The 21,784-nt window shown below is 31.5% G+C and overlaps 2 protein-coding genes across 2 annotated transcripts in view; both read right to left on the bottom strand.

The window, feature by feature from the left end:
• Window positions 1-147: 147 nt before the first annotated feature.
• LOC111708906 (actin-related protein 2/3 complex subunit 3) lies at window positions 148-5,591 on the bottom strand. Its single transcript, XM_023482411.1, has 4 exons — window positions 5,484-5,591; window positions 4,963-5,034; window positions 3,684-3,797; window positions 148-267 (listed from the first exon to the last, which is right to left on the bottom strand). The coding sequence occupies exons 1-4, from the start codon at window positions 5,574-5,576 to the stop codon at window positions 163-165; spliced, it is 384 nt and encodes a 127-aa protein (XP_023338179.1). The 5' UTR covers window positions 5,577-5,591; the 3' UTR covers window positions 148-162.
• A 1,989-nt stretch (window positions 5,592-7,580) lies between these two features.
• Window positions 7,581-21,784, bottom strand: part of LOC111708908 (neuropeptide F receptor) — a 37,345-nt gene continuing 23,141 nt past the window's right edge. The window contains exons 12-16 of the mRNA XM_023482414.1: window positions 15,212-15,328; window positions 13,998-14,066; window positions 11,568-11,620; window positions 10,487-10,525; window positions 7,581-9,891 (exon numbers count right to left, since the gene is read on the bottom strand). Of these exons, the coding sequence (XP_023338182.1) occupies window positions 9,714-9,891; window positions 10,487-10,525; window positions 11,568-11,620; window positions 13,998-14,066; window positions 15,212-15,328 (456 nt within the window). The 3' untranslated portion in view covers window positions 7,581-9,713. The remainder of the gene's footprint in view (window positions 9,892-10,486; window positions 10,526-11,567; window positions 11,621-13,997; window positions 14,067-15,211; window positions 15,329-21,784) is intronic.

Here is a 21,784-nt window from a genome sequence, read left to right as displayed (position 1 = left end):
ATATATATAGACTTGCTTTGTTATCTTAGATTAAAATATATCCTTCCTAAAGACTCCTTGCGTTATTTGGAGACCGACGCTACGTCCTCCATAATATCAAACTAATCGAATAAATAGTTGAAAAAAACTTATTTCTATAGAAAACTAAGAAAAATAGAAATCTTACTTTTTAGGCTTTGTGAAGAATGCATTTAAAGGAAATCTTGAATCTCCAGGCAGAGAGAATTGTTCCAGTGCAAAACTATACATTTCCTGCAACCCTTTCTCCTAAGTTAAAGGGAGTGTTCGGGAAAAATGAAAGGGGGCATAGGCTTAATGCGATAAAAAAGCACTTTTGATCGCTACTAATCTTACTTATATCTGTTGCGTCTATAAGGAGAATAATACCGAATAACTTAGCGTTATACAAATTGAGAAAATTGCAACATACGACTTAGACCGTAAAAAACTTTATTTAATTTCAAACAAATCATTCAGATATTACAACCTATAGTCATCGATTATCTTTCGCAACATTTGTATATAGTTGATTTTTCATAATATGTTTTAATTGTTATGATCTGAGAGTTACTTATAAAAACATTTATTCCTGTTTTTTTGGTAATGAAGACGACATTTTCATATTTTCCAGGAATGTTCGAAAACAAGTTGTAAGCTAAATATTATTTTAAAAAACAAAATCAGAACTAATATAAAAATAAAAAATCAACTATATACAAATGTGGCGAAAGATAATCGATGACTATAGGTTGTAATATCTGAATGATTTGTTTGAAATTAAATTGATTTTTTTACGGTCTAAGTCGTATGTTGCAATTTTCTCAATTTGTATGGACACTAAGTTATTCGGTATGAGACGTCTTTAACAATTTTCTCGTTATAGACCCAACAGATAGAAGTAAGATTAGTAGCGATCAAAAGCGCTTTTTTTATCGCATTAAGCCTATACCCCCTTTCATTTTTCGCGAACACTCCCTTTAACCACAATTCATTTAATTAATTTAATGGCACTATTATCGTAATTTTAAGCGGACCTTTAATCGCAAACTGTCATAATTTATCATGAAATCATTAATCATCATAATGACAAGAGAAGTTAGAACCATTTAAAGGGACTGTAAGCGTAATATAAAGGGATTTATGCAAAGGTTAAAATGTGTTCGATTCCCAATAGATTCACAACAGTACCCATCGAAACCTTTGTATAATAAATAATGTGGAACATATTTTCTGTTTTCTAGGTTAAAAGGTGTTTAATTCTCATAACTCCTTTACGTTTCCTTTTCGTATTAGAAATGCGCAAATCACTTCTGCAAAGAAACCACAATTAAAAATAATCATTTTTCAAAATGACAGATATTTAATTCTATTTCTGAAAACCAATTACATATGTGAAAATGTACAAAAATATGATTATGTAAGAGCACTTAAGATTTGTTTAAGCTGTGCAAAGTGTGCTCATATATACACATCTATTCGGATCTGAATACATGAATATTCATGAATAAATTAGCACTTTATCACTTTAACAAAATTTCTATTCTTTAAAACCTCCTTTATAGGAATGTAGACGTAAATTTAAGGGACCGTAGAGAGGCATGTCGAATTCAAAACAGTACGATCTTTATGTTCATTAGAATATCTAGAATCATGAATTAAATCTAAAAACCTCCTTTTTTCCATAGTTTAAAGGGTTATAATTCTTGGAGTAAGAGTTATAGTAGATACTTTTACTTTATTTATTTTTCCCACTATTTTTCCTTCTTTATGAGAACGATCACAGTTTTGGAAGAAATTTCCGTAAATAAATATTCTATTCAAGGGAATGTCGTTTTCAAATATCTCTACATTAATAAAAGCGGATATGCCAGATTCACAACAAGACCCTATAAAATTTCAAATTCTTACAATTTCCTCAATTTTGCAGCAAAATCCGCAGTCCCAATTACCGCAATTGAAAATAATTAATTTGTAAGGTAAAATCTTTCAGGATGAATTTTTTATTTTTTCTGGTCAAACAAAGCTTTTCAGTGTGTTGAACATTAAAGAATTTTTTATAAGCTTAAAGGGAGTGTTCGCGAAAAATGAAAGGGGGTATAGGCTTACGGCGATAAATAATCGCTTTTGATCGCTACTAATTTTGTTAAAAACGTCTCATACCGAAGAACGTACAACGTAGATTCATTACAAGTTGCAACATACGACTCGGATCGTAACAAAATCAATTTAATTCCAAACAAAGCATTCAGATATTACAACCCATAATCATCGATTATTTTTCGACGCATTCGTATATAGTTAATATTTCATAATATTTTTTACTTTCTATGATCTGAAAGTGACTTTTGAAAACATTCCTGTTTCGAGGATTTTGATAATGAAGACGACATTTTCCATATTTTCCGGGAATGCGCCAGTTGTGAAAACAAGTTGTAAGCTCGAAATATTAATTTTAAAAAACACAAAATAAAAAATATTGCTGTCTCAGAAACTAAACCTACAACACCCGGCCATTTCTACTTTTTCTTAAACTTGTCTTTCCTTATCCATTTTTGTATAAACGCTCGTTCTCCGGTTACTGTAAGTTTTGAGAAACCAACTCTAGACCCAACATATCTTTCTATTGTTGGATCTTTTATTTTTTCTTCCTTTCTTTTTTTTGGAACTATGTTTTCCTCCCTTTTTTATCTCAGATTTTGTAATTATTTTCTTCTTTTTCCCTCTTTTTTGTCAAGTTTTCGAAGTTTGTTCTTCTCATTAAGGTTGTGTAAGGGTTTCCGTTTCCGGTTTCCGTGTCCATTTTACGGACTTCGATTTCGTTTTCCTTCTCATTTCTCAGGTTTACTAAGTCTTCCTTCCTAAGAACTTGCCACTTTTGTAAATGTAACATCACTTAAAAATGACGACTACTGCATGGTCCGAGATTGTGACCTTGGAGCTCCTCTGGTTTTTATTTTACGATCAAGATTGGAAAGACAAACTTATTCGGAAACATTTTAGAGATTCAAAACATTTTTGTTCTTCTCAAGAGATTTATAATAAGAGGAATTATGATTGAAAACATATATAAATCCTATTTACTTTAATTTAACAAGAAAGAGTCCCTTTATTGACTTTTGAATTGACGTGAAAGAGTCCCTTTATTGACATTTGAATTGACGTGAAAGAGTCCCTTTATTGACATTTGAATTGACATTAAAGAGTCCCTTTATTGACATTTGAATTGACGTGAAGTCCCTTTATTGACATTTGAATTGACGTGAAAGAGTCCCTTTATTGACATTGAATTGACGTGAAAGAGTCCATTTATTGACATACAATTGACGTGAAAGAGTGCCTTTATTGACATTTGAATTGACGTGAAAGAGTTCCTTTATTGAGATTTGAATTGACGTAAAAGAGTCCTTTTATTGACATTTGAATTGACTTGAAAGAGTCCCTTTATTTACATTTGAATTGACGTGAAAGAGTTCCTTTATTGAAATTTGAATTTACATGAAAGAGTCCCTTTAATGACATTTGAATTGACGTGAAAGAGTCCCTTTATTGACATTTGAATTGACGTGAAAGAGTCCTAAGAGTTTCTTTATTGACATTTGAATTGACGTGAAAGAGTCCCTTTATTGACATTTTAATTGAAGTGAAAGAGTTTCTTTATTGACATTTGAATTCTGTATTCTTACCTTACTTGAACACTTCTGCAGTCTCTTGAGACATTCCACTATATAGAGGGTAAGATAAACCAATACTCGATCTTCTGATGATTCAAACTCAAAGTTTTTAAAGAATATATTCGCCTAAACAATTTGCTTGCATAGATTATTCTTATTGAAGTCCACACTGACTAGGTTAAATATAAACAACATTACTAGAACATCATATTTTTAATTACAAACAAGAAGAGTTATGATTTAAAGTAAACATAGATATATAATATATATGATATACATAATTTATCTACTTGCATATATATATATATATATATATATATATATGTGTGTTCAAAGAATTGTAACTACTGAAGATCGTCATGATGGCGTGAAATATTATGTTTTGTATAATTCTTTTTTAAGAAAAAATGTGAAGTTAAAAACTGAAATAAATGTGTGTATATATATAACTATAAAGCAATAATCAGAGCAGTCTCAGGTTTTCATCTACATACAATACCTTGAATAGATCAAGGTATTGGTCCCAATATACCTTGAATAGATCTAGGGATTGGTCCAACTATACCTTGAATAGATCAAGGGATTGGTCCCACTTTACCTTGAATAGATCTAGGGATTGGTCCCACTATACCTTGAATAGATCTAGGGATTGGTCCCACTTTACCTTGAATAGATCTAGGGATTGGTCCCACTATACCTTGAATAGATCTAAGGATTGGTCCCAGTATACTTTAAATAGATCTAGGGATTGGTCCCGGTATACCTTGAATAGATCTAGGGATTGGTCCCGGTATACCTTGAATAGATCTAGGGATTGGTCCCGGTATACCTTGAATAGATCTAGGGATTGGTCCCACTATACCTTTAATAGATCTAGAGATTGGTCCCACTATACCTTGAATAGATCTAGGGATTGGTCCCGGTATACCTTGAATAGATATAGGGATTGGTCCCACTATACCTTTAATAGATCTAGAGATTGGTCCCACTATACCTTGAATAGATCTAGGGATTGGTCCCACTATACCTTGAATAGATCTAGAGATTGGTCCCACTGTACCTTGAATAGATCTAGGGATTGGTCCCACTTTACCTTGAATAGATCTAGGGATTGGTCCCACTATACCTTGAATAGATCCAGGGATTGGTCCCGGTATACCCTAAATAGATCTAGGGATTGATTCCAGTATACCTTGAATAGATCTAGGGATTGGTTCCACTGTACCTTGAATAGATCTCGGGATTGGTCCCGGTATACCTTAAATAGATCTAGGGATTGGTCCCACTATACCTTGAATAGATCTAGAGATTGGTCCACAATATCCTCGTTTGTTGTCAGTGGAGCTGGTCCACGTTCAGAACCCTAAATTAAACCATGTACAATGTACATGCAAGTTATGTACGTTGTAAATATACAGTCACCCAGAAAAAAATTGACTCTAAAGACGACTTACATATTTTGTTTTATAAGTCAAGCTTTTAAAATTCTGGGTTACCGGATGTAATCGTTTATACAAATTTTTGCTGAAATTTTGTATTGGATATTTTGATGCAAAAGTAGTTCTCGAATGTTGCCGTTTATTCTGAACTATGCGCGCTTTGGCCAGGTCATCATTAATCCTTAAAAGTCTGGGTCCTGGTGGCAGGGGTCAATCCCATTTGGGATTGACAAATTTGAAAGAAATGGGGGCAAATTCTTTAATTGGGGGCAAATTTTTTTATAGATCCCCTTATTTTTTTTTCTCTGGCAATCTTATTTTGTTATTTTGTTATTTTGTTTGTTGTCTCCCGGCTATTTAATGTTAAAACTACCTTTGCAGTTTGCCGTAGTGGTAGAAGTGCTAAGCCCCCTATTTTGTTTTCTGTTGAAGGAATGGTGGGATGGTAGGCTGGCATTCTCTTCATTTTATAAAACAAATTTAATTTTATGAATAACTCATGGTCCCAAGGTTATACAAGGTTATACTCTCGATGCGCTCCTACGAACCAAAAAACAGAAAAAACGATTTAAATTGGTTCGAACGAACTTGAAAAAACGACAGTTTTTTTACAGTACGAACGAATTTTCCAAAATGTTTAAAAAGAGATCGTTTCTTTTTTAAGCGATCGTTTTTTTCAAAAATTTTTTTTTTTTAAGTATTAGTTTTTTTACTAAAATTGGCGATTTTTTCTAATAAATTAAAAAAACGATAGTTTTTTTACTGAAGAAACTATTTCAGTGAGAAAACGAACGATGAACGAACGAAATGTAAAAAGTCTAACGTCCCCATCTCTACTTGCCTCTCTTCTAATAATAGATTTAACAAAAATATTTGTTTCCTGAATTGAAATACAACTGCCTTATCTTTAGTATAATTCTTATCAAAAACTCCTACTTGCATACAATCAAACCAATACGTCATACTTTTAGTAAATAAAGTAACATTTTTAGATTTATAAACATATTTGGCTATTGCAGGTTCTACTCAGCTGTCAAAAGGACAGGCCCAATTTACAACAGTACCATTAAAATAGACTTAAAATTTAAATTTTATCAATATTGTGGAAGATAACGTCGTTTTCTTGGCTGAAAAGTGTTTAATTCTAATAATTTATCCGTTGTTACAAAAGCAAGAAATGAAGTCATTTTTACAGAGAAACCGCAAAGGAAAATATACAATTTTAAAACACAAAACAAAACCCGATTTGGCTCAAACTTTGATTAGAGAACTTTGTATAACAACCGGAATGGTTTAAAGCTCTAAGCTCTAAGTTCACTTCATTAGGGAAAGCTATGAAAAAGAGACGACCGTACGGAATTTATATAAACTGTCTGTTTCCTTATAATTATGATTCCCAGCATTAATTTTTACTTTATAAATCTAAAAGCTTACTAGCAAACTAAAACTTACTTTAAACTTATAATTTTACAAACTTACAAACTTACTTCAAAACTTCCAAACTTTCTTGCAAACTTTGCAAAGCTACTTGCAAACTTTGCAAAGCTACTTGCAAACTTTGCAAAGCTACTTGCAAACTTTGCAAAGCTACTTGCAAACTTGCAAACTTACAAACTTACTCACAAACTTACAAACTTACTTACAAACTTATAAACTTACTTACAAACTTATAAACTTACTTACAAACCTATAAACTTACTTACAAACTTACAAACATATAAAATTCCTTACAAACTTACAAACTTACTTAAAAACTTGCAAACTTACTTAAAAAATAACTTACTTAAAAACTTGCAAACTTACTTAAAAACTTGAAAACTTACTTAAAAGCTTGCAAACTTACATAAAAACTTTCAACCTTACATAAAAACATGCAAACTTACTTAAAAACTTGCAAACTTACAAACTTACATGCAAACTGTGCAAAACAATTAAGAAAGGTTCTATAATAAAACAAAATCCAATTTTATTTCACATTACATTTAACCATACAGTATTGACATTCTATAAGGTTACATTTATATTTCATATTTTATATAGTTAATTCAACCACAAGCATATTAAAACTATTGTAGTCACTTAGAGGCGTAACATTTTCAAAAATAGTTTGGCCTTCAAAATATATCATTATGAACCAACGTACAGTATTAACGTTACATAAAGTTACATTTATATTTCATATTACATGTACACTGTACAGTAATAACGTCGCATAAGATTATATTAATGTTTCATATTACGTGTAAACTATACAGTATTAACATTACGTAAGGTTATATTTATATTTCATATTACATGTACAGTGTACATTGTACACTAGTAATGACGTCGCATAAGGTTACATTTATATTTTATATTACATGTACACTGTACAGTAAAACGTCAAATAAGGTTATTTTTATATTTCATATTACATGTACACTGTATAGTAATAACGTCAAATAAGGTTACATTTATATTTCATATTACATGTACACTGTACAGTAATAACGTCACATAAGGTTACATTTTATATTTCAAATTACATGTACACTGTACATTAATAACGTAGCATAAGGTTACATTTACTTAAATTGTCTAATGCTAAGAATTACTTGGACCAAAATTCCGATGATAAAGTTTTTGTTTACAGTTGTCCTCTCATCATTGGTCGGATTAGATCATATACATTTTTATCACAATTATTTTAAAACTTCAAGTGAAAGTAAGCGTATTTTAGGTGACCCTCCATGCAAAAGATGGCATTGCCCAAATCCCAACGGTCTTCTCAAGTTTGAATTGAATGTCAATTTTTATATAATTTTTGAAAACGGATTATTTTCAATAGTGGGTTCTCTACATAAGTGACTAGGGAATTTATGCTGCAGGAAATAGAAAGGAACTATCAGAATTAACAAATCTAAAGCTAGAAAAACGACGATATTTTCCTCATTATTGATCAGATAAAGGTTTCAAGGAAACTGTTGTGAATATGACATTGCCATTTTTGCATCGAATGTTAAACTAACGTTTACACTCCCTTCAACAGATATTTCTTACAATGTTCTTTTGTCATTTTATAACACGGGCCACTGGTTTAAGTTAAGCCTCTACATAAAGCTTATAATCTTTGCTTATATTTGGAGGGATTTAAAACATATATAGCATACGCTCAGTAAGTTTTTATGCTCGAATATAATGGTAATTTACAAACTGGGAAAAGAAAATGCTAACAGCATTGAAAATAAAAATATACGATCTACTAGCCATGAGAAAGTTATACAGTTATACATTCTAAAAATGCTTTTTCATTATCACTATATTTCATGCGCGCACTAAATTTTAAAAATAGAGTCTTATAGTATAAATAAGCAACACATTTCTTTAAAGATTTACTAATTTAGAAACTTTCGAGCACTTTATTGCAATGTAAATTTTGATTTAAAGAGGTTTTTGTGAGTTTTGAGACTCAAGACGTAATTGAAATTGACCCTTCAGGCTCCATCCAAGTAATGGCATGTCTGATTCACAACGGTACCCTGTATACCTTTGCTTTAAATGGTGCAATGAGCATGAAACGCAAACAGATACATTTCACTTACTAAGTTAGTTGCCAGGCTACTGGTATAACTCTTTGCTTCATAACAACATCAAATTCATAAAAAAATTGGTTAAATGTCGTCTTTCTAATCTACAGCTTTTTGGGTCCCACTGTAGAACATGAGTATTATTCAGTCTCTCTTTGAAACATAAAGGGTTACCCATAAAACATGAGATTGTAAAGAACACCTAATATAGTCGTTCATTGGCGTATTGAAGTCGCATTCTTTGTGGGTAAACGAAGAGAGCTTTACAGCTAATATTAGTTTTCATCTGGAGTTTACAATACACGATCAATTTTGGGATTCACAATAAAAATGTTTTTTAAGAATAAGGAAATCAAGGAAATTAACAGATTTCTTTTGGAAAGCTATACGGTACTGCATTCTATTTTATTAACAAAAAAGAAGCTGATGATTTTTTGTTTATTTGAGCTAAGATTTAAACTGTTTGGAAAGCTCTTGAAAAATGGAGATTCATCAAACACGTGACAAAAACAACTTTTTTATCTTTTTTAAATTGGATGAAAATATTTTAGTTTTTTTTCATTAAATTTATAACTTTGAGGTTTAGTTTTCTAAGATGAACTGATCAGTTGGCTTTACAAATGTATTTCACGTACGTACGTCGCACACCTCCTCTAAGGGGGGATTCCACTAGGGTGTTGTTGAATACTCTGACCCCTCCTGGGGAGTAGATTGAGATCTGTTGGATACTTTGACCCCTCCTGGGGAGTAAATTAAAGAACTGTTGTATACTCTGACCCCTCATGGGAGTATATTATAGAACTGCTGTTGTATACTCTGACTCCTCCTAGGGAGTAGATTATAGAACTGGTGTATACTCTGACCCCTCCTGGGGAGTAGATTATAGAACTGCTGGATACTCTGAACCCTTCTAGGGAGTAGATTACAGATCTGTTGTATACTCTGACCCCACCTGGGGAGTAGATTATAGAACTGTTGTTGAATACTCTGACCCCTCCTGGGGAGTACATTAAAGATCTATTATTATAATAGTACAATTATAGAGATGTTGTTATATACTCTGTCCCCGTCCCCTCTTGTTCAGGGGAGCTGAAGTTGACCGAACCATTACTGGAGACTCCCTCTGCTGCCGGGGTGACCAGGATACAGGGTTTAGGTACACCACCTACTCCTGGATGGGTTGGAGATAGCACGTCCATCTCCTGAACTCGGGGCCTAGAGAAATACATTGTACAGCGTGTTCCAATAAAAAGGAGAGTTTAAAGACTACATTATTAAATCGTATTTGATTTTGTATCAATAAAAAAGGTCTACAAGTGAATAAAAAACTTTTCATTCATAGCCTAAATAGTTTACGAAGATTATAAATATTTAGATTTTAATATTTTATTTCTTAAATTGTTATTTTTTTAAATCGCCTGAAACCTTATTCTATTCACTTATTCAGTGCAACCTAATCGTGTAAATGTTTGATATTTCAAACGTACATTTACCATTAATTTTATCTAACAGAATTCTTTAGTTTGAAATGTTCAAGGTTTTTTAGAGAAGGGTAGTAAAAGTAGAGTGTGAGAAGAGTAATCAGAAATCAGTATCATTTTTACCTTTAATGTCAATCTTTGAGATGAAAAACTGATGGACACAAAATTAAATTGCCCAAATATTTATTTGGTTTTCGAACCTTGACTTCCCCCCCCCCCACCCCAAAAAAAAAAATAACGATAAGAAAAAATTCCACACAAATTTGATCTAAATTTAAAAAAAGATCAAATCTCTGGATAAAATGTCCTGAATAAACTTGATAAAATACCTCATTGAAGCTATCCTTCTAAGTGCAGTGATACGTCCTCTATAAATTTTAAGATATTTTAGTTTAAGTCGTTAACCATAGATTAATAACAATACAAAATACAAGTCGTCTATTCAAGATTTAAGGTTTTATCACAATAACCCTGAAGTAGAGGCCCAAAGGAGTTACACGCCTACCGCGTTGAATGACAAGGCACAAAGAGCATACGCATAACTCCTTTGGGGTTCTGCCTTAGGGCGACATCTAGTGTTTTATCTGTGTTGTTATTGATATATGTCTTTTACGTATCAATCAACATAAATATTTTTGACGTAATCTGTTTTGAAAAATATTTACACAACCTCCCAACACTGTTTACACTATTTTAAGGGACTGTAGACATAATTCCAACTGTTCCTTCAGTTAAAACGGGGCATGGACAATTCACAATTGTACCCTTTAAACCTCTAGCCTCTAGATGTCTGCGTCAAAATGAGGTAGATACAAGGTTATAATGCAAGGAAAGTTAATAATAGTTGCGTATACTCTGCGTACATATTGAAACCAGATCTCTCTGGGCGGAATTTGTAAACAAGAATAGATGCATCAGTGTTTGTTCAGTATCCGAGGATGATAAAAGCATTGAATTTTGAAACTTTTGATAATTCACATAATAGTTTCCTATGGCCAGAATATTTCATTGCTTTTTTATGTGAAAGATGGATCCCATGTCATGACATCCGTCTTGTGTTTACATTACCGCCCAGAGACAGTACACTGCAGTACAAAAGATGCGTACACCTCTGAAATAACTTTCCTTGCATTATAACCTTGGGTAGATATCACATTTTTCCTAATAGAAAACATGTCTTTGTAAAGTATATCATAAAATTAAGAAAGTTATTTTCAATTATTATAATGAAAAGTTTAAAGGGACTGTTATCGTAATTTCAAGTGACCTTCCATTTTAAAGGAACATCTCCGATTTACAACGGTATAATACTGTTTTGGACATTTCAAGCTCGTTTAATGGAAGACCACATGAGATTATGTTTACAATATCTTTAATCTAGAAATTACAATATTAAAATATCTAATTTCCCTGATCCCGGTTTGATGAGGAGAAGGATTAGAAGCCCTGCTCACTTGGCCGTTCTAAAATTAATAATCAATTTGTCTTGAAGCTTTACAACCGAGACCACAGAACAGAGATTAGAACAGAAGAGAAATACAACTGTTTCTCGATATGAATTTGTTCAGTCCCTTTGAGCCTGAAAAGGAGTGTACAATTCATGTAAATGTTCACCAATTATACTCAGTACTTCAAGATAATACAAACCCTGGAAATAATTGTTACAATAACTTCTTTATACAAAGTTGTAAAGTTGTTTGATTACCAAAAATAATTGTATACGTTTTTTACTGAAAAAAACATTATATTGATTTCTATTGATGTACAGGGTGTCCCACATCAAATAAGACCGCGTCAATGAGTCTAAATTACGATTTGGGGGACAAATCAGAAAATTTAAGAAGAATGAATCATTTTGAAACATTTAATAAGGCTAATAGAATTTATTTTTGCAGAAAATGCTAGATTTTTCGAGTATCATGTGCGTATTTTGGCGCTAATGATTGGAGATAATCTAATATGATATGGGACGCTCTGTAGCTTATGATAAAACAGGGTAAGCATGACAAGAATTGTCAGAAAATTGATTTAAAGAAAATGAAACAATTGTTAAGAAATTATTTTTGTATATAAAAGATATTTCAGAGACCAAAAGAATATAAAGCACAACTGTGTGAAGTCTACCTGCCGTATGGAAACAAGAAAACAAAATGGCGGTTTTTTACTTTCTTCCGAGGTAATTCCACGCTATATTAATCTATTATCTTTGACCGAGACACACTCTGTTGCACCGGATATGGAAACCTAATAGTATCAAAAAAGAAAGGTTGCAAAGATATACAATTAGAAAATCAATGTTAAATATCGATCTTTGTTAATCTGCAGATCATTTTAATCTTTATTTAAGCTCAAGATTATGATCATTTTATTGAGGGTTTAAGCATAAATCATCAAATAAAAGTAACAGCATTGGATATCTAGATCAAGCGTTCAAGAAAAACAATATAATCCACACAACATTCTGAACTTATAGGTCTCTCACTGGAAACCAAACTATGCACGCTCTCATGCAAAAATCGAGAAGTATTTTGACAATCACTCCTTTTAAACACAAACTAGATACAAGAGCGTTGCAATTTTGAAATGTACATATTAAAAGGACTGTAACGGAAAAATTAAATCTGAGAATCTTAGGCATTGAACGATATATATAAGACATCTATCAGATGTTTCTGTCTGGAGAAATTAATATACAACTGTTTCAGAATTATAAGAAAATCTATATATATATATGAAATTTTGTATAAAAAGAATAGGTTTGAACAGATCATATTAAGCAATTACGCAAACAATCTGAAAACGATTGTATCCCACAGAAACCTGAAAATCTCAGGTCAGCTCCCATTATAATTTTTAATTTTTATTTTGCATTTTCAATTGACATAATTGATAATATTATTACGTCACAAGAACTTCGCCAATGAGAGTGCAGTATACTGGTCACGTGATACAGATGGAAATCATGTGTCTAGTATACTGCACTGCCATTGGCTGAAGTTCCGGTGACGTAATACAGACTATACGGACTATATGTAATAATATTATCAATTATATCTATTAAAAATGCAAAATAAAGATTAAATAATTATAACAGGATTAAACCTGACATTCTCAGGTTTCTGTGGGATATAATTGTTTTCAGATTGGTCTCTATCTTTTGGAATATGATCTGTTTATTACTAAAACTTTTACGCAATATTGCATATATATATGAATTTTCGTATAAATTTGACACAGTTTTATATCAATTACTCGAGACATCTGTTCAATTGCTATGTTGTATGTCCAATGTACTAATTAAACTCATATGTTTAGTCTAACAGTCGTCTTCATATTCCAAATTTATTTGTGTCCCACTGTATGAGTAGGGCTGAGCAAAGTTCAGTTAACGATACTGAGGTTTTCGAAAATTAACTGAAGAGTCCGGGTTAATTTTTAAATTGTTAACAAAACGGAGTAGCCGTTTTTGAAGAAAAAAAATAAACAGTTGCAAAAACACCGATTTAATTTTTTTACATGGTGAATTTCTTTTTTTTCGGCTAAAAATTGCATTTAACTTGTTTAAAGCAATATTTTTTATGTGTTTTGATGTTTTAAAATGTCGTCTTCTGCTTTAAGAATCTTTTGTTTTTGTAAATATCATACAAAATATGCTATTTAATGAATTAACCAATTGTTGAAAATTTTCCTTTAACGCCATTAATAAAATCGAGATCGTTAACTAACGGTAACTTAAAATAAACATTTTTCAAGCAACTTGTAAAGCAGACGTAAAACAGCTGTCAAACACCTGTCATATAGTTTGTCAAACAGCTCGTCAAGCAGCTGTCAATTATTTACCTGACTATGATGGGAAGTGTTCACAATATTTTTCACGAATGGTATTTTGGTCAGAATGGTGTGAATACTCTAAAATTATATTTTGGTCAGTATGGAGTGAATGCTCTAAAACTATATTTTGATCGGGAAGGTGTGAAGGCTCTAAAATTATATTTTGGTCAGGCTAATGTGAATGCTCTAAAATTATATTTTGGTCAGGATGGTGTGAATGTTCTAAAACTATATTTTGGTCAGTTTAATGTGAATGCTCTAAAACTATATTTTGGTCAGAATAATGTGAATGCTCTAAAATTATATTTTGGTCAGGCTAATGTGAATGCTCTAAAATTATATTTTGGTCAGGATAATGTGAATGCTCTAAAATTATATTTTGGTCAGGTTAATATGAATGCTCTAAAATTATATTTTGGTCAGGATAATGTTAATGCTCTACAATTATATTTTGGTCAGGATAATGTGAATGCTCTGAAATTATATTTTGGTCAGGATAATGTGAATGCTCTAAAATTATATTTTGGTCAGGTTAATGTGAATGCTCTAAAATTATATTTTGGTCAGGATAATGTAAATGCTCTACAATTATATTTTGGTCAGAATAGTGTGACTGCACTAAAACTATATTTTGGGCAGGATAATGTGAATGCTCTAAAATTGTATTTTGGTCAGGATAATTTAAATGCTCTAAAATTATATTTTGGTCAGGATAATGTGAATGCTCTAAAATTATATTTTGGTCAGGATAATGTGAATGCTCTAAAATTATATTTTGGTCAGGTTAATGTGAATGCTCTGAAATTATATTTTGGTCAGGTTAATGTGAATGCTCTGAAATTATATTTTGGTCAGGATAATGTTAATGCTCTGAAATTATATTTTGGTCACAATGGTGTGAATGCTCTACAATTATATTTTGGTCAAGAATTGACCAGAGCCTAAGTGAGGTAGGGGGATATAGGTATCAAAATGTTTGTCTTAAAACACTGAGTTCATAAAATACTTAATAATCAATTAACTACGTTCAGGAGAAAAAAGGTTTTTTAAAGAATATTTGCCAGAGTGTAAAGAAAACTAGTTGTTTAACCTTAAATCAAACAAACGGGAAAATGGAAGGTATTCAGGGGTTTAAGACAGATCTTCTGATTCCCCAGTTCAATTTGACATTTTCGATAAAACAGTTTTACTCTTACTATAAGATATAGCAAATTATTCTTAACCTGTTTGAAGTTTTCATTGAGGAACCCGTAGAGGATAGGGTTAAGACAAGCTGAACTCATGGCGGAGAGATGAACTACTGAAAACCAAACCAGGAGACCCTCCATGTCAATATTGTCCTATAGAAGAATTACAAGTTTATTATTAGATACTGAAAACCAGACCAGGAGACCCTCCATGTCAATATTGTCCTATAGAAGAATTACAAGTTTATTATTAGATACTGAAAACCAGACCAGGAGACCCTCCATGTCAATATTGTCCTATAGAAGAACTACAAGTTTATTATTAGATACTGAAAACCAGACCAGGAGACCCTCCATGTCAATATTGTCCTATAGAAGAACTACAAGTTTATTATTAGATACTGAAAACCAGACCAGGAGACCCTCCAGGCTCCATATCAATATTTTCCTACAGAAGAATTACAAGTTTATAGCTAGATACTGAAAACCAGACCAGGAGACCCTCCATGTCGATATTTTCCTTTAGAAGAATTACAAGTTTATTGCTAGATACTGAAAACCAAACCAGGAGACCCTCCATGTCAATATTGTCCTATAGAAGAATTACAAGTTTATTATTAGATACTGAAAACCAGACCAGGAGACCCTCCATGTCAATATTGTCCTATAGAAGAACTACAAGTTTATTATTAGATACTGAAAACCAGACCAGGAGACCCTCCAGGCTCCATATCAATATTTTCCTACAGAAGAATTACAAGTTTATAGCTAGATACTGAAAACCAGACCAGGAGACCCTCCATGTCGATATTTTCCTTTAGAAGAATTACAAGTTTATTGCTAGATACTGAAAACCAAACCAGGAGACCCTCCATGTCAATATTGTCCTATAGAAGAATTACAAGTTTATTATTAGATACTGAAAACCAAACCAGGAGACCCTCCATATCAATATTGTCCTACAGAAGAATTACAAGTTTATAGCTAGAGCGGTCAATACTTCCCATCAAACTTAGAATAACTAGTTGGTTTGAAAAAGATCTGGCCTTTTTAAATGTAGGGGATCTTACAAATATGTTTAAAAAGTAATGTTACTTTCCATGACCTGTTTGAGTTTGGGAAAAAATTGAAACTCTGACCCCTCCAAAGAAGGCTCTTCATAATCCCTGCACTGTTGTATGATATGTTTTGATTTAAAATTTGAGTTGCTTCTTTTAGGTATTAACGATGTAAAATCGAGAAAATAACAACAATATCCTAAATTACACAGAAAATTGTTTAGTATTTTAAGGTCAGGTTACAAGATTTTATACAGAGACTTAATTTCTAGTAACTCCCCATTTATGAGAGTGGCTTATCTGATACACACAAAAGCTTAGTCAAGAAATTACATAAAATGCAGGAGACATCAATCTCTATAAAAAATAATAATTTTTATTCGTGGTTTCTTTGTAAACTAGCTTGCGTCTCGGAAACAATGGAGGAAAATGTAAGTGGTAAACATTTTTCATCTTAAGAGAAGAATGCATTTTGTTTTAAGAAAAGAAAATAAAGAGCGAAATAAAAAATAAGGTAACATTTATTAGCATTTAATAACTTTTTGCTCTTTAACACATTTTGACCAGATAATAAGCTAAAATTGTAATGGTTTGTTTATCAAAAAAATGGAAATTAAAATATAATTTTAACTTTTTCACTATAAACACCAAAAATTTCATTTTGATGCAACTTGGTAAGATTATCGATTAGACTATTTGAATTTCCTACTGGCACTGATAGCACCAAAGAGAGAATATTAGAGTGGAATTTAGAAAATCTCTTGGTATGAATTTTGTCAGTCCCTTTCGACCAGAAAGGAAGTTCAAAGTGTGCAAATCATGTAAATGTTCACAAATTATATGCAGTAGAGTACATTAATACAGTCTGGTCCCTAGACTATCCATTTCAATTTCGAATTTTCAAAGCTGTTAAATAAAATGAATTATGTGAATAAAAACATCATTTGATTTATAGTTATAACGGAAAATCATGAAATTATGAAACCTGCCTATTTCATAATTTGTTTTTTTTTAATATTAATTTTAGATTTTCTATAAAATGATGTTCCAGGGCCCAAAAGGTTATACAGCACAAATATGAGAAGTACACCTGCAGTCTGGAAACAGTACAACAAAATGGCCGTTTTATATTTTTTTCTAGTAAATTCCACTCTAATATATATTCTATTTTCTTTGGATAGCACTGATGGTACTTAAAGGTTCTACAGGGTTGAGGTTTGCCAACAAAAGAAGGAAATTGTTCAATCTTTTTCTGACATTCCTGTTTTTCCAACAAATTCATTTGATATTTTATCTAAATGCATTATCTAGGCCACATACCAAATTTGATGAGTTTTAAGCCGTTATTAAAATCTTATCCATTGTGAGTAACCCAGTACGTTCATTACATCTGTTTGAGATCAGTTTTCTGTTAATTATAATTCATTAGAAATTTCAAAATCTTTCAGGAAATCGTGGTTTACTCACTCGAACAGTTTTGTTTGTTTTCATGACATCTTTTAAAAATACTTTGCTTGCCTTTTGTTTGTTTGTTTTTATCCAATAAACGTCAAAACGCCATATCCGATACGGCCCAATTTTTTGTGGGACTACACAGTTTGCCTTTAAAAAATTAGATTTTTCAAAATCCACGAAAAAAAAATCAATAAATCCGCGAAAAAATGTATGCCATTGTTTGATACTTTAAGAGTAGAAATGCAGCAGATAGAGCAACAATTAAAATTTAGTTATTTTATAAATGTCATATTATTTTTTTGAAATTTCTTTTGGTCAAACCCCTTAAATGTTCATTCATCAAGTGCAAAGTGGAAAGAACATAATCTTAATTAAATTGTGTCATTAAATGAGTCAGTTTCTTGGAAACCCGTTTTACATTTAATTAAATTAAATTAAGTTAATTTAACTTTAAATTAAACTATTTCCATTTCTCTCCATATGTTTGTCTCCAGCAGCAAGTGTATTGAAACGATATATACCAAATTTTGATTTTAAGCATAATATTAATCGGTTTATATACAGTAATAGGCGATTATATAAATACAATGAAGACTACTTTTTATTTAAGTTTTAATTATAACAAGCTTTTTTGAAATACATGTTTACAAGTAATCAAAGAGAAGCTTTTCAAACTGACAGCTTCTTTTGAAATCTATGTTTATGTGTATCCACGATGTTTGACAGCTTGATGTTAATTAAAATCAAAATCGGAAGTCGTCTTCATTGTATTGATATAATCGCCTACCACTGTAGACGAGTTTGTTTCATCATTTGTGGGTATCCCTGTACACTGACTAGGTTCCAGGATAAAATGGCTCTCTTTAGACGTATCTTTAAGCAAGTGCGATTATTATTGGTACCCTTTAACTAAACTTTGTAAAAATAAAGAATATTTCATAGTTTTTATCTTAAAAGTTTTGATATCTGACATTTTCCTTCATTTTCTATGCTGCAGAAATAAGTCACTTTTATAAAGAAACCTCAATTAACCCTATCTCTGCTGGGGTATTTGAAAACCAGGATATGCTGGGGGAGGGGTCAATTTGACCCCCCCCTCTAAATCCCATGTTTGGTGTCCAAATATGACATGATACATCATTGGAAAGCTCTTGTGCTCTACTTTTAGAATCTGCAAAAACATTTGCAAATTTGCAAAAATTGAAATTTTTATCGCAAAATCCAGTTATATAGTAAAAATGTTTGAAAAAAAAATTTGTCCAAAAAATGAAAAATTATACATTTTTGAAAAGCCCTTGACCATGCCATTTCAAATATGCAAAAATTTTTGCAAAATTTTAAATAACCTAATTTTTAAACAAGAAAAACTAAAAATGTGCAAATTTCCTTTGACAGGTTGTTTGCAAAAAATTTGCAATTTATTTTCGCAAAACTTGTGCAATTTGTTTCCTTATGTCAAAGGCTTTCCAAAAAGCTAAATCTTATCAAAATCTGACAAGTGGAAGTGGGTCAAAACAAAGATTTAGTTTGTTACAGGAAAAAGCAGTCATTCAGGCAGTGTGCCTGAGGACTCAGGCAGTTAGTATTAAAGCCCGGTTTTAGGCCTAAATGGAGGGCTTTGGGTATGTAGGAAAAGTCAGAAAATTTCAACAGCCTCAGACCAATACTTTTTGAGTTATGTAAAATAAACTACAGGGGGGGGGTCAAATTGACCCTCCCCCCCCCAGCAGGAATAGGGTTAAAAATATTCAATTTTTAAGCATAAATACAATGTTGCCTCCATTTTGTTTCATCTAGAGAAGGGTTTCATTGGGAGAGCGGGGAAGGCAGGCGGCCATGAGCCACCACTATTTCCTCTTCCGGGCCACATATTAGCTTTTTTCTTTCGGCAGCCATGAGCCACCACTATTTCTTCTTCCGTACCATCACATTTGACTCTTCAGGGCAAAAATACTTTTTTAAATAATTAATTTATCAGGGCCTTTAAAGTGTGATTTTAAAAAATCAAGCCGTGTCACGCAAAAAAAGCACAACTCAAACCATTTTTCTTAATTCTACATAAGATTAATATATTAATATATAAAAAGAGGTCGTTTGTTTTAGAATTTAGTTGGTAAACAAAGCAATTTTTTATATTGTAGGAGCAGAGAAGAATTGTTCCGAGTAGTCTGAAGAATAAGAAAAAATTATGAAAATCACAATATTTACTGTCATTACTTACGCGTTACAGATTTTATCAAAAAAAAACCGTTTTTAAGCAATTTTATATTAATAAATTGTACATTTTCACACAAGGGTACCCTTCAAAACTAAAGTGTATTTTATGATGCGTCATATTTAATATTCATATTGCTCTCAAAAATAAGCCATTTTTATGAAAATCAGAATTTAGATTTGCAAAAAAAATGTTTTGCAGTTTACATTAAGAGGAATCATCATTTTTTCCTTTAAACACTTTAATATACAGATTTGAATATATATATTTTTTGCATGACGTGGTTGGATTTTTGAAAATCACACTTTAAAGGCCTTAAATATATCATTTGAAAAAGCAGTTTTGCCCGGAAGAGTCAAATGCGGTGGTACGGAAGAGAAATAGTGGTGGCTCATGGTTGCATGCCTTCCCCCGCTCATTGGGAACCGTGAATCGAGCCGCACTTTACGTTGAGTCACTTGAAATTAATTTGAAATTAGTCATTAAACTCCCAGCAAATAAAGATTTTTCGGGCTTTCAATATTAGAATATGGTTTCCATTCTCGAGATTATGTTGAACAGAAGTGGTATGGAAAAAATTTAAACTTTTATTATTATGATATATTCATCCCACAAGTATAGTTATCAATCATGCAAGTTTTAGAGGAAAAATTAATCTTTTCTATGATATGGGCATTTGATAAATAACAAAATATGTATTTGTATCCTCATTTTGAACTTTTTTTTCGGATTAGATTAAGAGAATTTTAACACTTTATCGAAAAAAATATTCCTTTTTGATTTTGTCCTTTTACAAAATACCACTCAAACAATCTATCTATAGACTCTTCAGTTTTATAATAGATATTTCAATGCTCTTTTCATGTGAGGACATCGATTTAGTAAACTTAATATAACTCATACTTCATAAAAACTAAATGTTTGTACAAAAAGAAATTTCTAAATTTTGTAATCCACTTTATAACGGGCCCGAAGCTGTCCGTGTAAAAAATGTTGAACAAAAAAAATTTCAGATTTTTTTTAGTCTATAACACTCCCGGTCACCCATGAGTGTCCACAAAAAAAAGTGCAGCCCAATCGGTCCAGCCGTTTGGCCAGCTATACGCAACATATATACGAATGTCTTGTTTAATTATATAGATAGTTAAGTTTTTAATGTTTTTTTAAAAGTATATCACAATCTCAGTCAAGTCTATTTTCACGATAAAGGAATTGAGTCTTTGCCACAAACTCAGCTTTTCTAACCCCTATATCTTTGGATTCCAATGTCGTGACCTAAGATATTTCAAACTACGAATTTTGTTAGATCAAATAATGTCAGTTTGAAATATCAAAGATTTGGAACATTGGGTTCCAAAAATATATGGATTATGAATTCAGATTTTGTGACAAAGACTCAATCCCTTTATTGATTAAAATAGTAATTATTTTATTATTATTTTTTATGACATTTTAAATGAACTATAGTAAAAAAAAAAACTTCAATATCAGTAAGAAATGGTTGTCCATTTTGTCACAATAACTTAATTACTTTACAAAGACAGTTACTTAAAGTTTTCTTGGCAATAACTAGTTACTTTGCAAAGACTGTTACTTAAAATTTTCTTTTTTCTCCTTCCAGGATTTACGGTTTAGTTTTTGTATTAGAGAGATGCTACCTTGAGTTGATTCAATTAATTGCTTTCTATTCACACTAATAGTAATTTCTCTCCTCTGCATTAGAGAAAACATAAGAAAATATAATTAGCTTTAGCCTATAAAGATACCATATAAAAAAACTAAGTAATTGAATCCCTATGCAAACTCATAAAAGATAAACAAGTGAATTAAGAGCCAAAAATATATTTATCTTTATGTTTTCTTCAGGTTAACTGAATTAAA

The sequence above is a fragment of the Eurytemora carolleeae genome, unplaced genomic scaffold (genome assembly GCF_000591075.1).
Source record: "Eurytemora carolleeae unplaced genomic scaffold, Eaff_2.0 scaffold923, whole genome shotgun sequence".
Lineage (NCBI taxonomy): Eukaryota > Metazoa > Arthropoda > Copepoda > Calanoida > Temoridae > Eurytemora > Eurytemora carolleeae.
Note: the sequence above shows the minus strand (reverse complement) of the source record. Positions and strands in the feature narration are given on the sequence as shown.

Excerpts from the sequence above, each read along its gene's own strand:
- LOC111708906 (XM_023482411.1), bottom strand. The coding sequence starts at position 5,576 with ATGAAGAGAATGCCAGCCTACCATCCCACCATTCCTTCAACAGAAAAC. Across the intron at positions 5,035-5,483 it reads CACTACGGCAAACTGCAAAG|GGTTCTGAACGTGGACCAGC; the intron begins GTAGTTTTAACA and ends GGTTTAATTTAG. Across the intron at positions 3,798-4,962 it reads AATCTCTAGATCTATTCAAG|GCGAATATATTCTTTAAAAA; the intron begins GTATAGTGGGAC and ends CAAATTGTTTAG.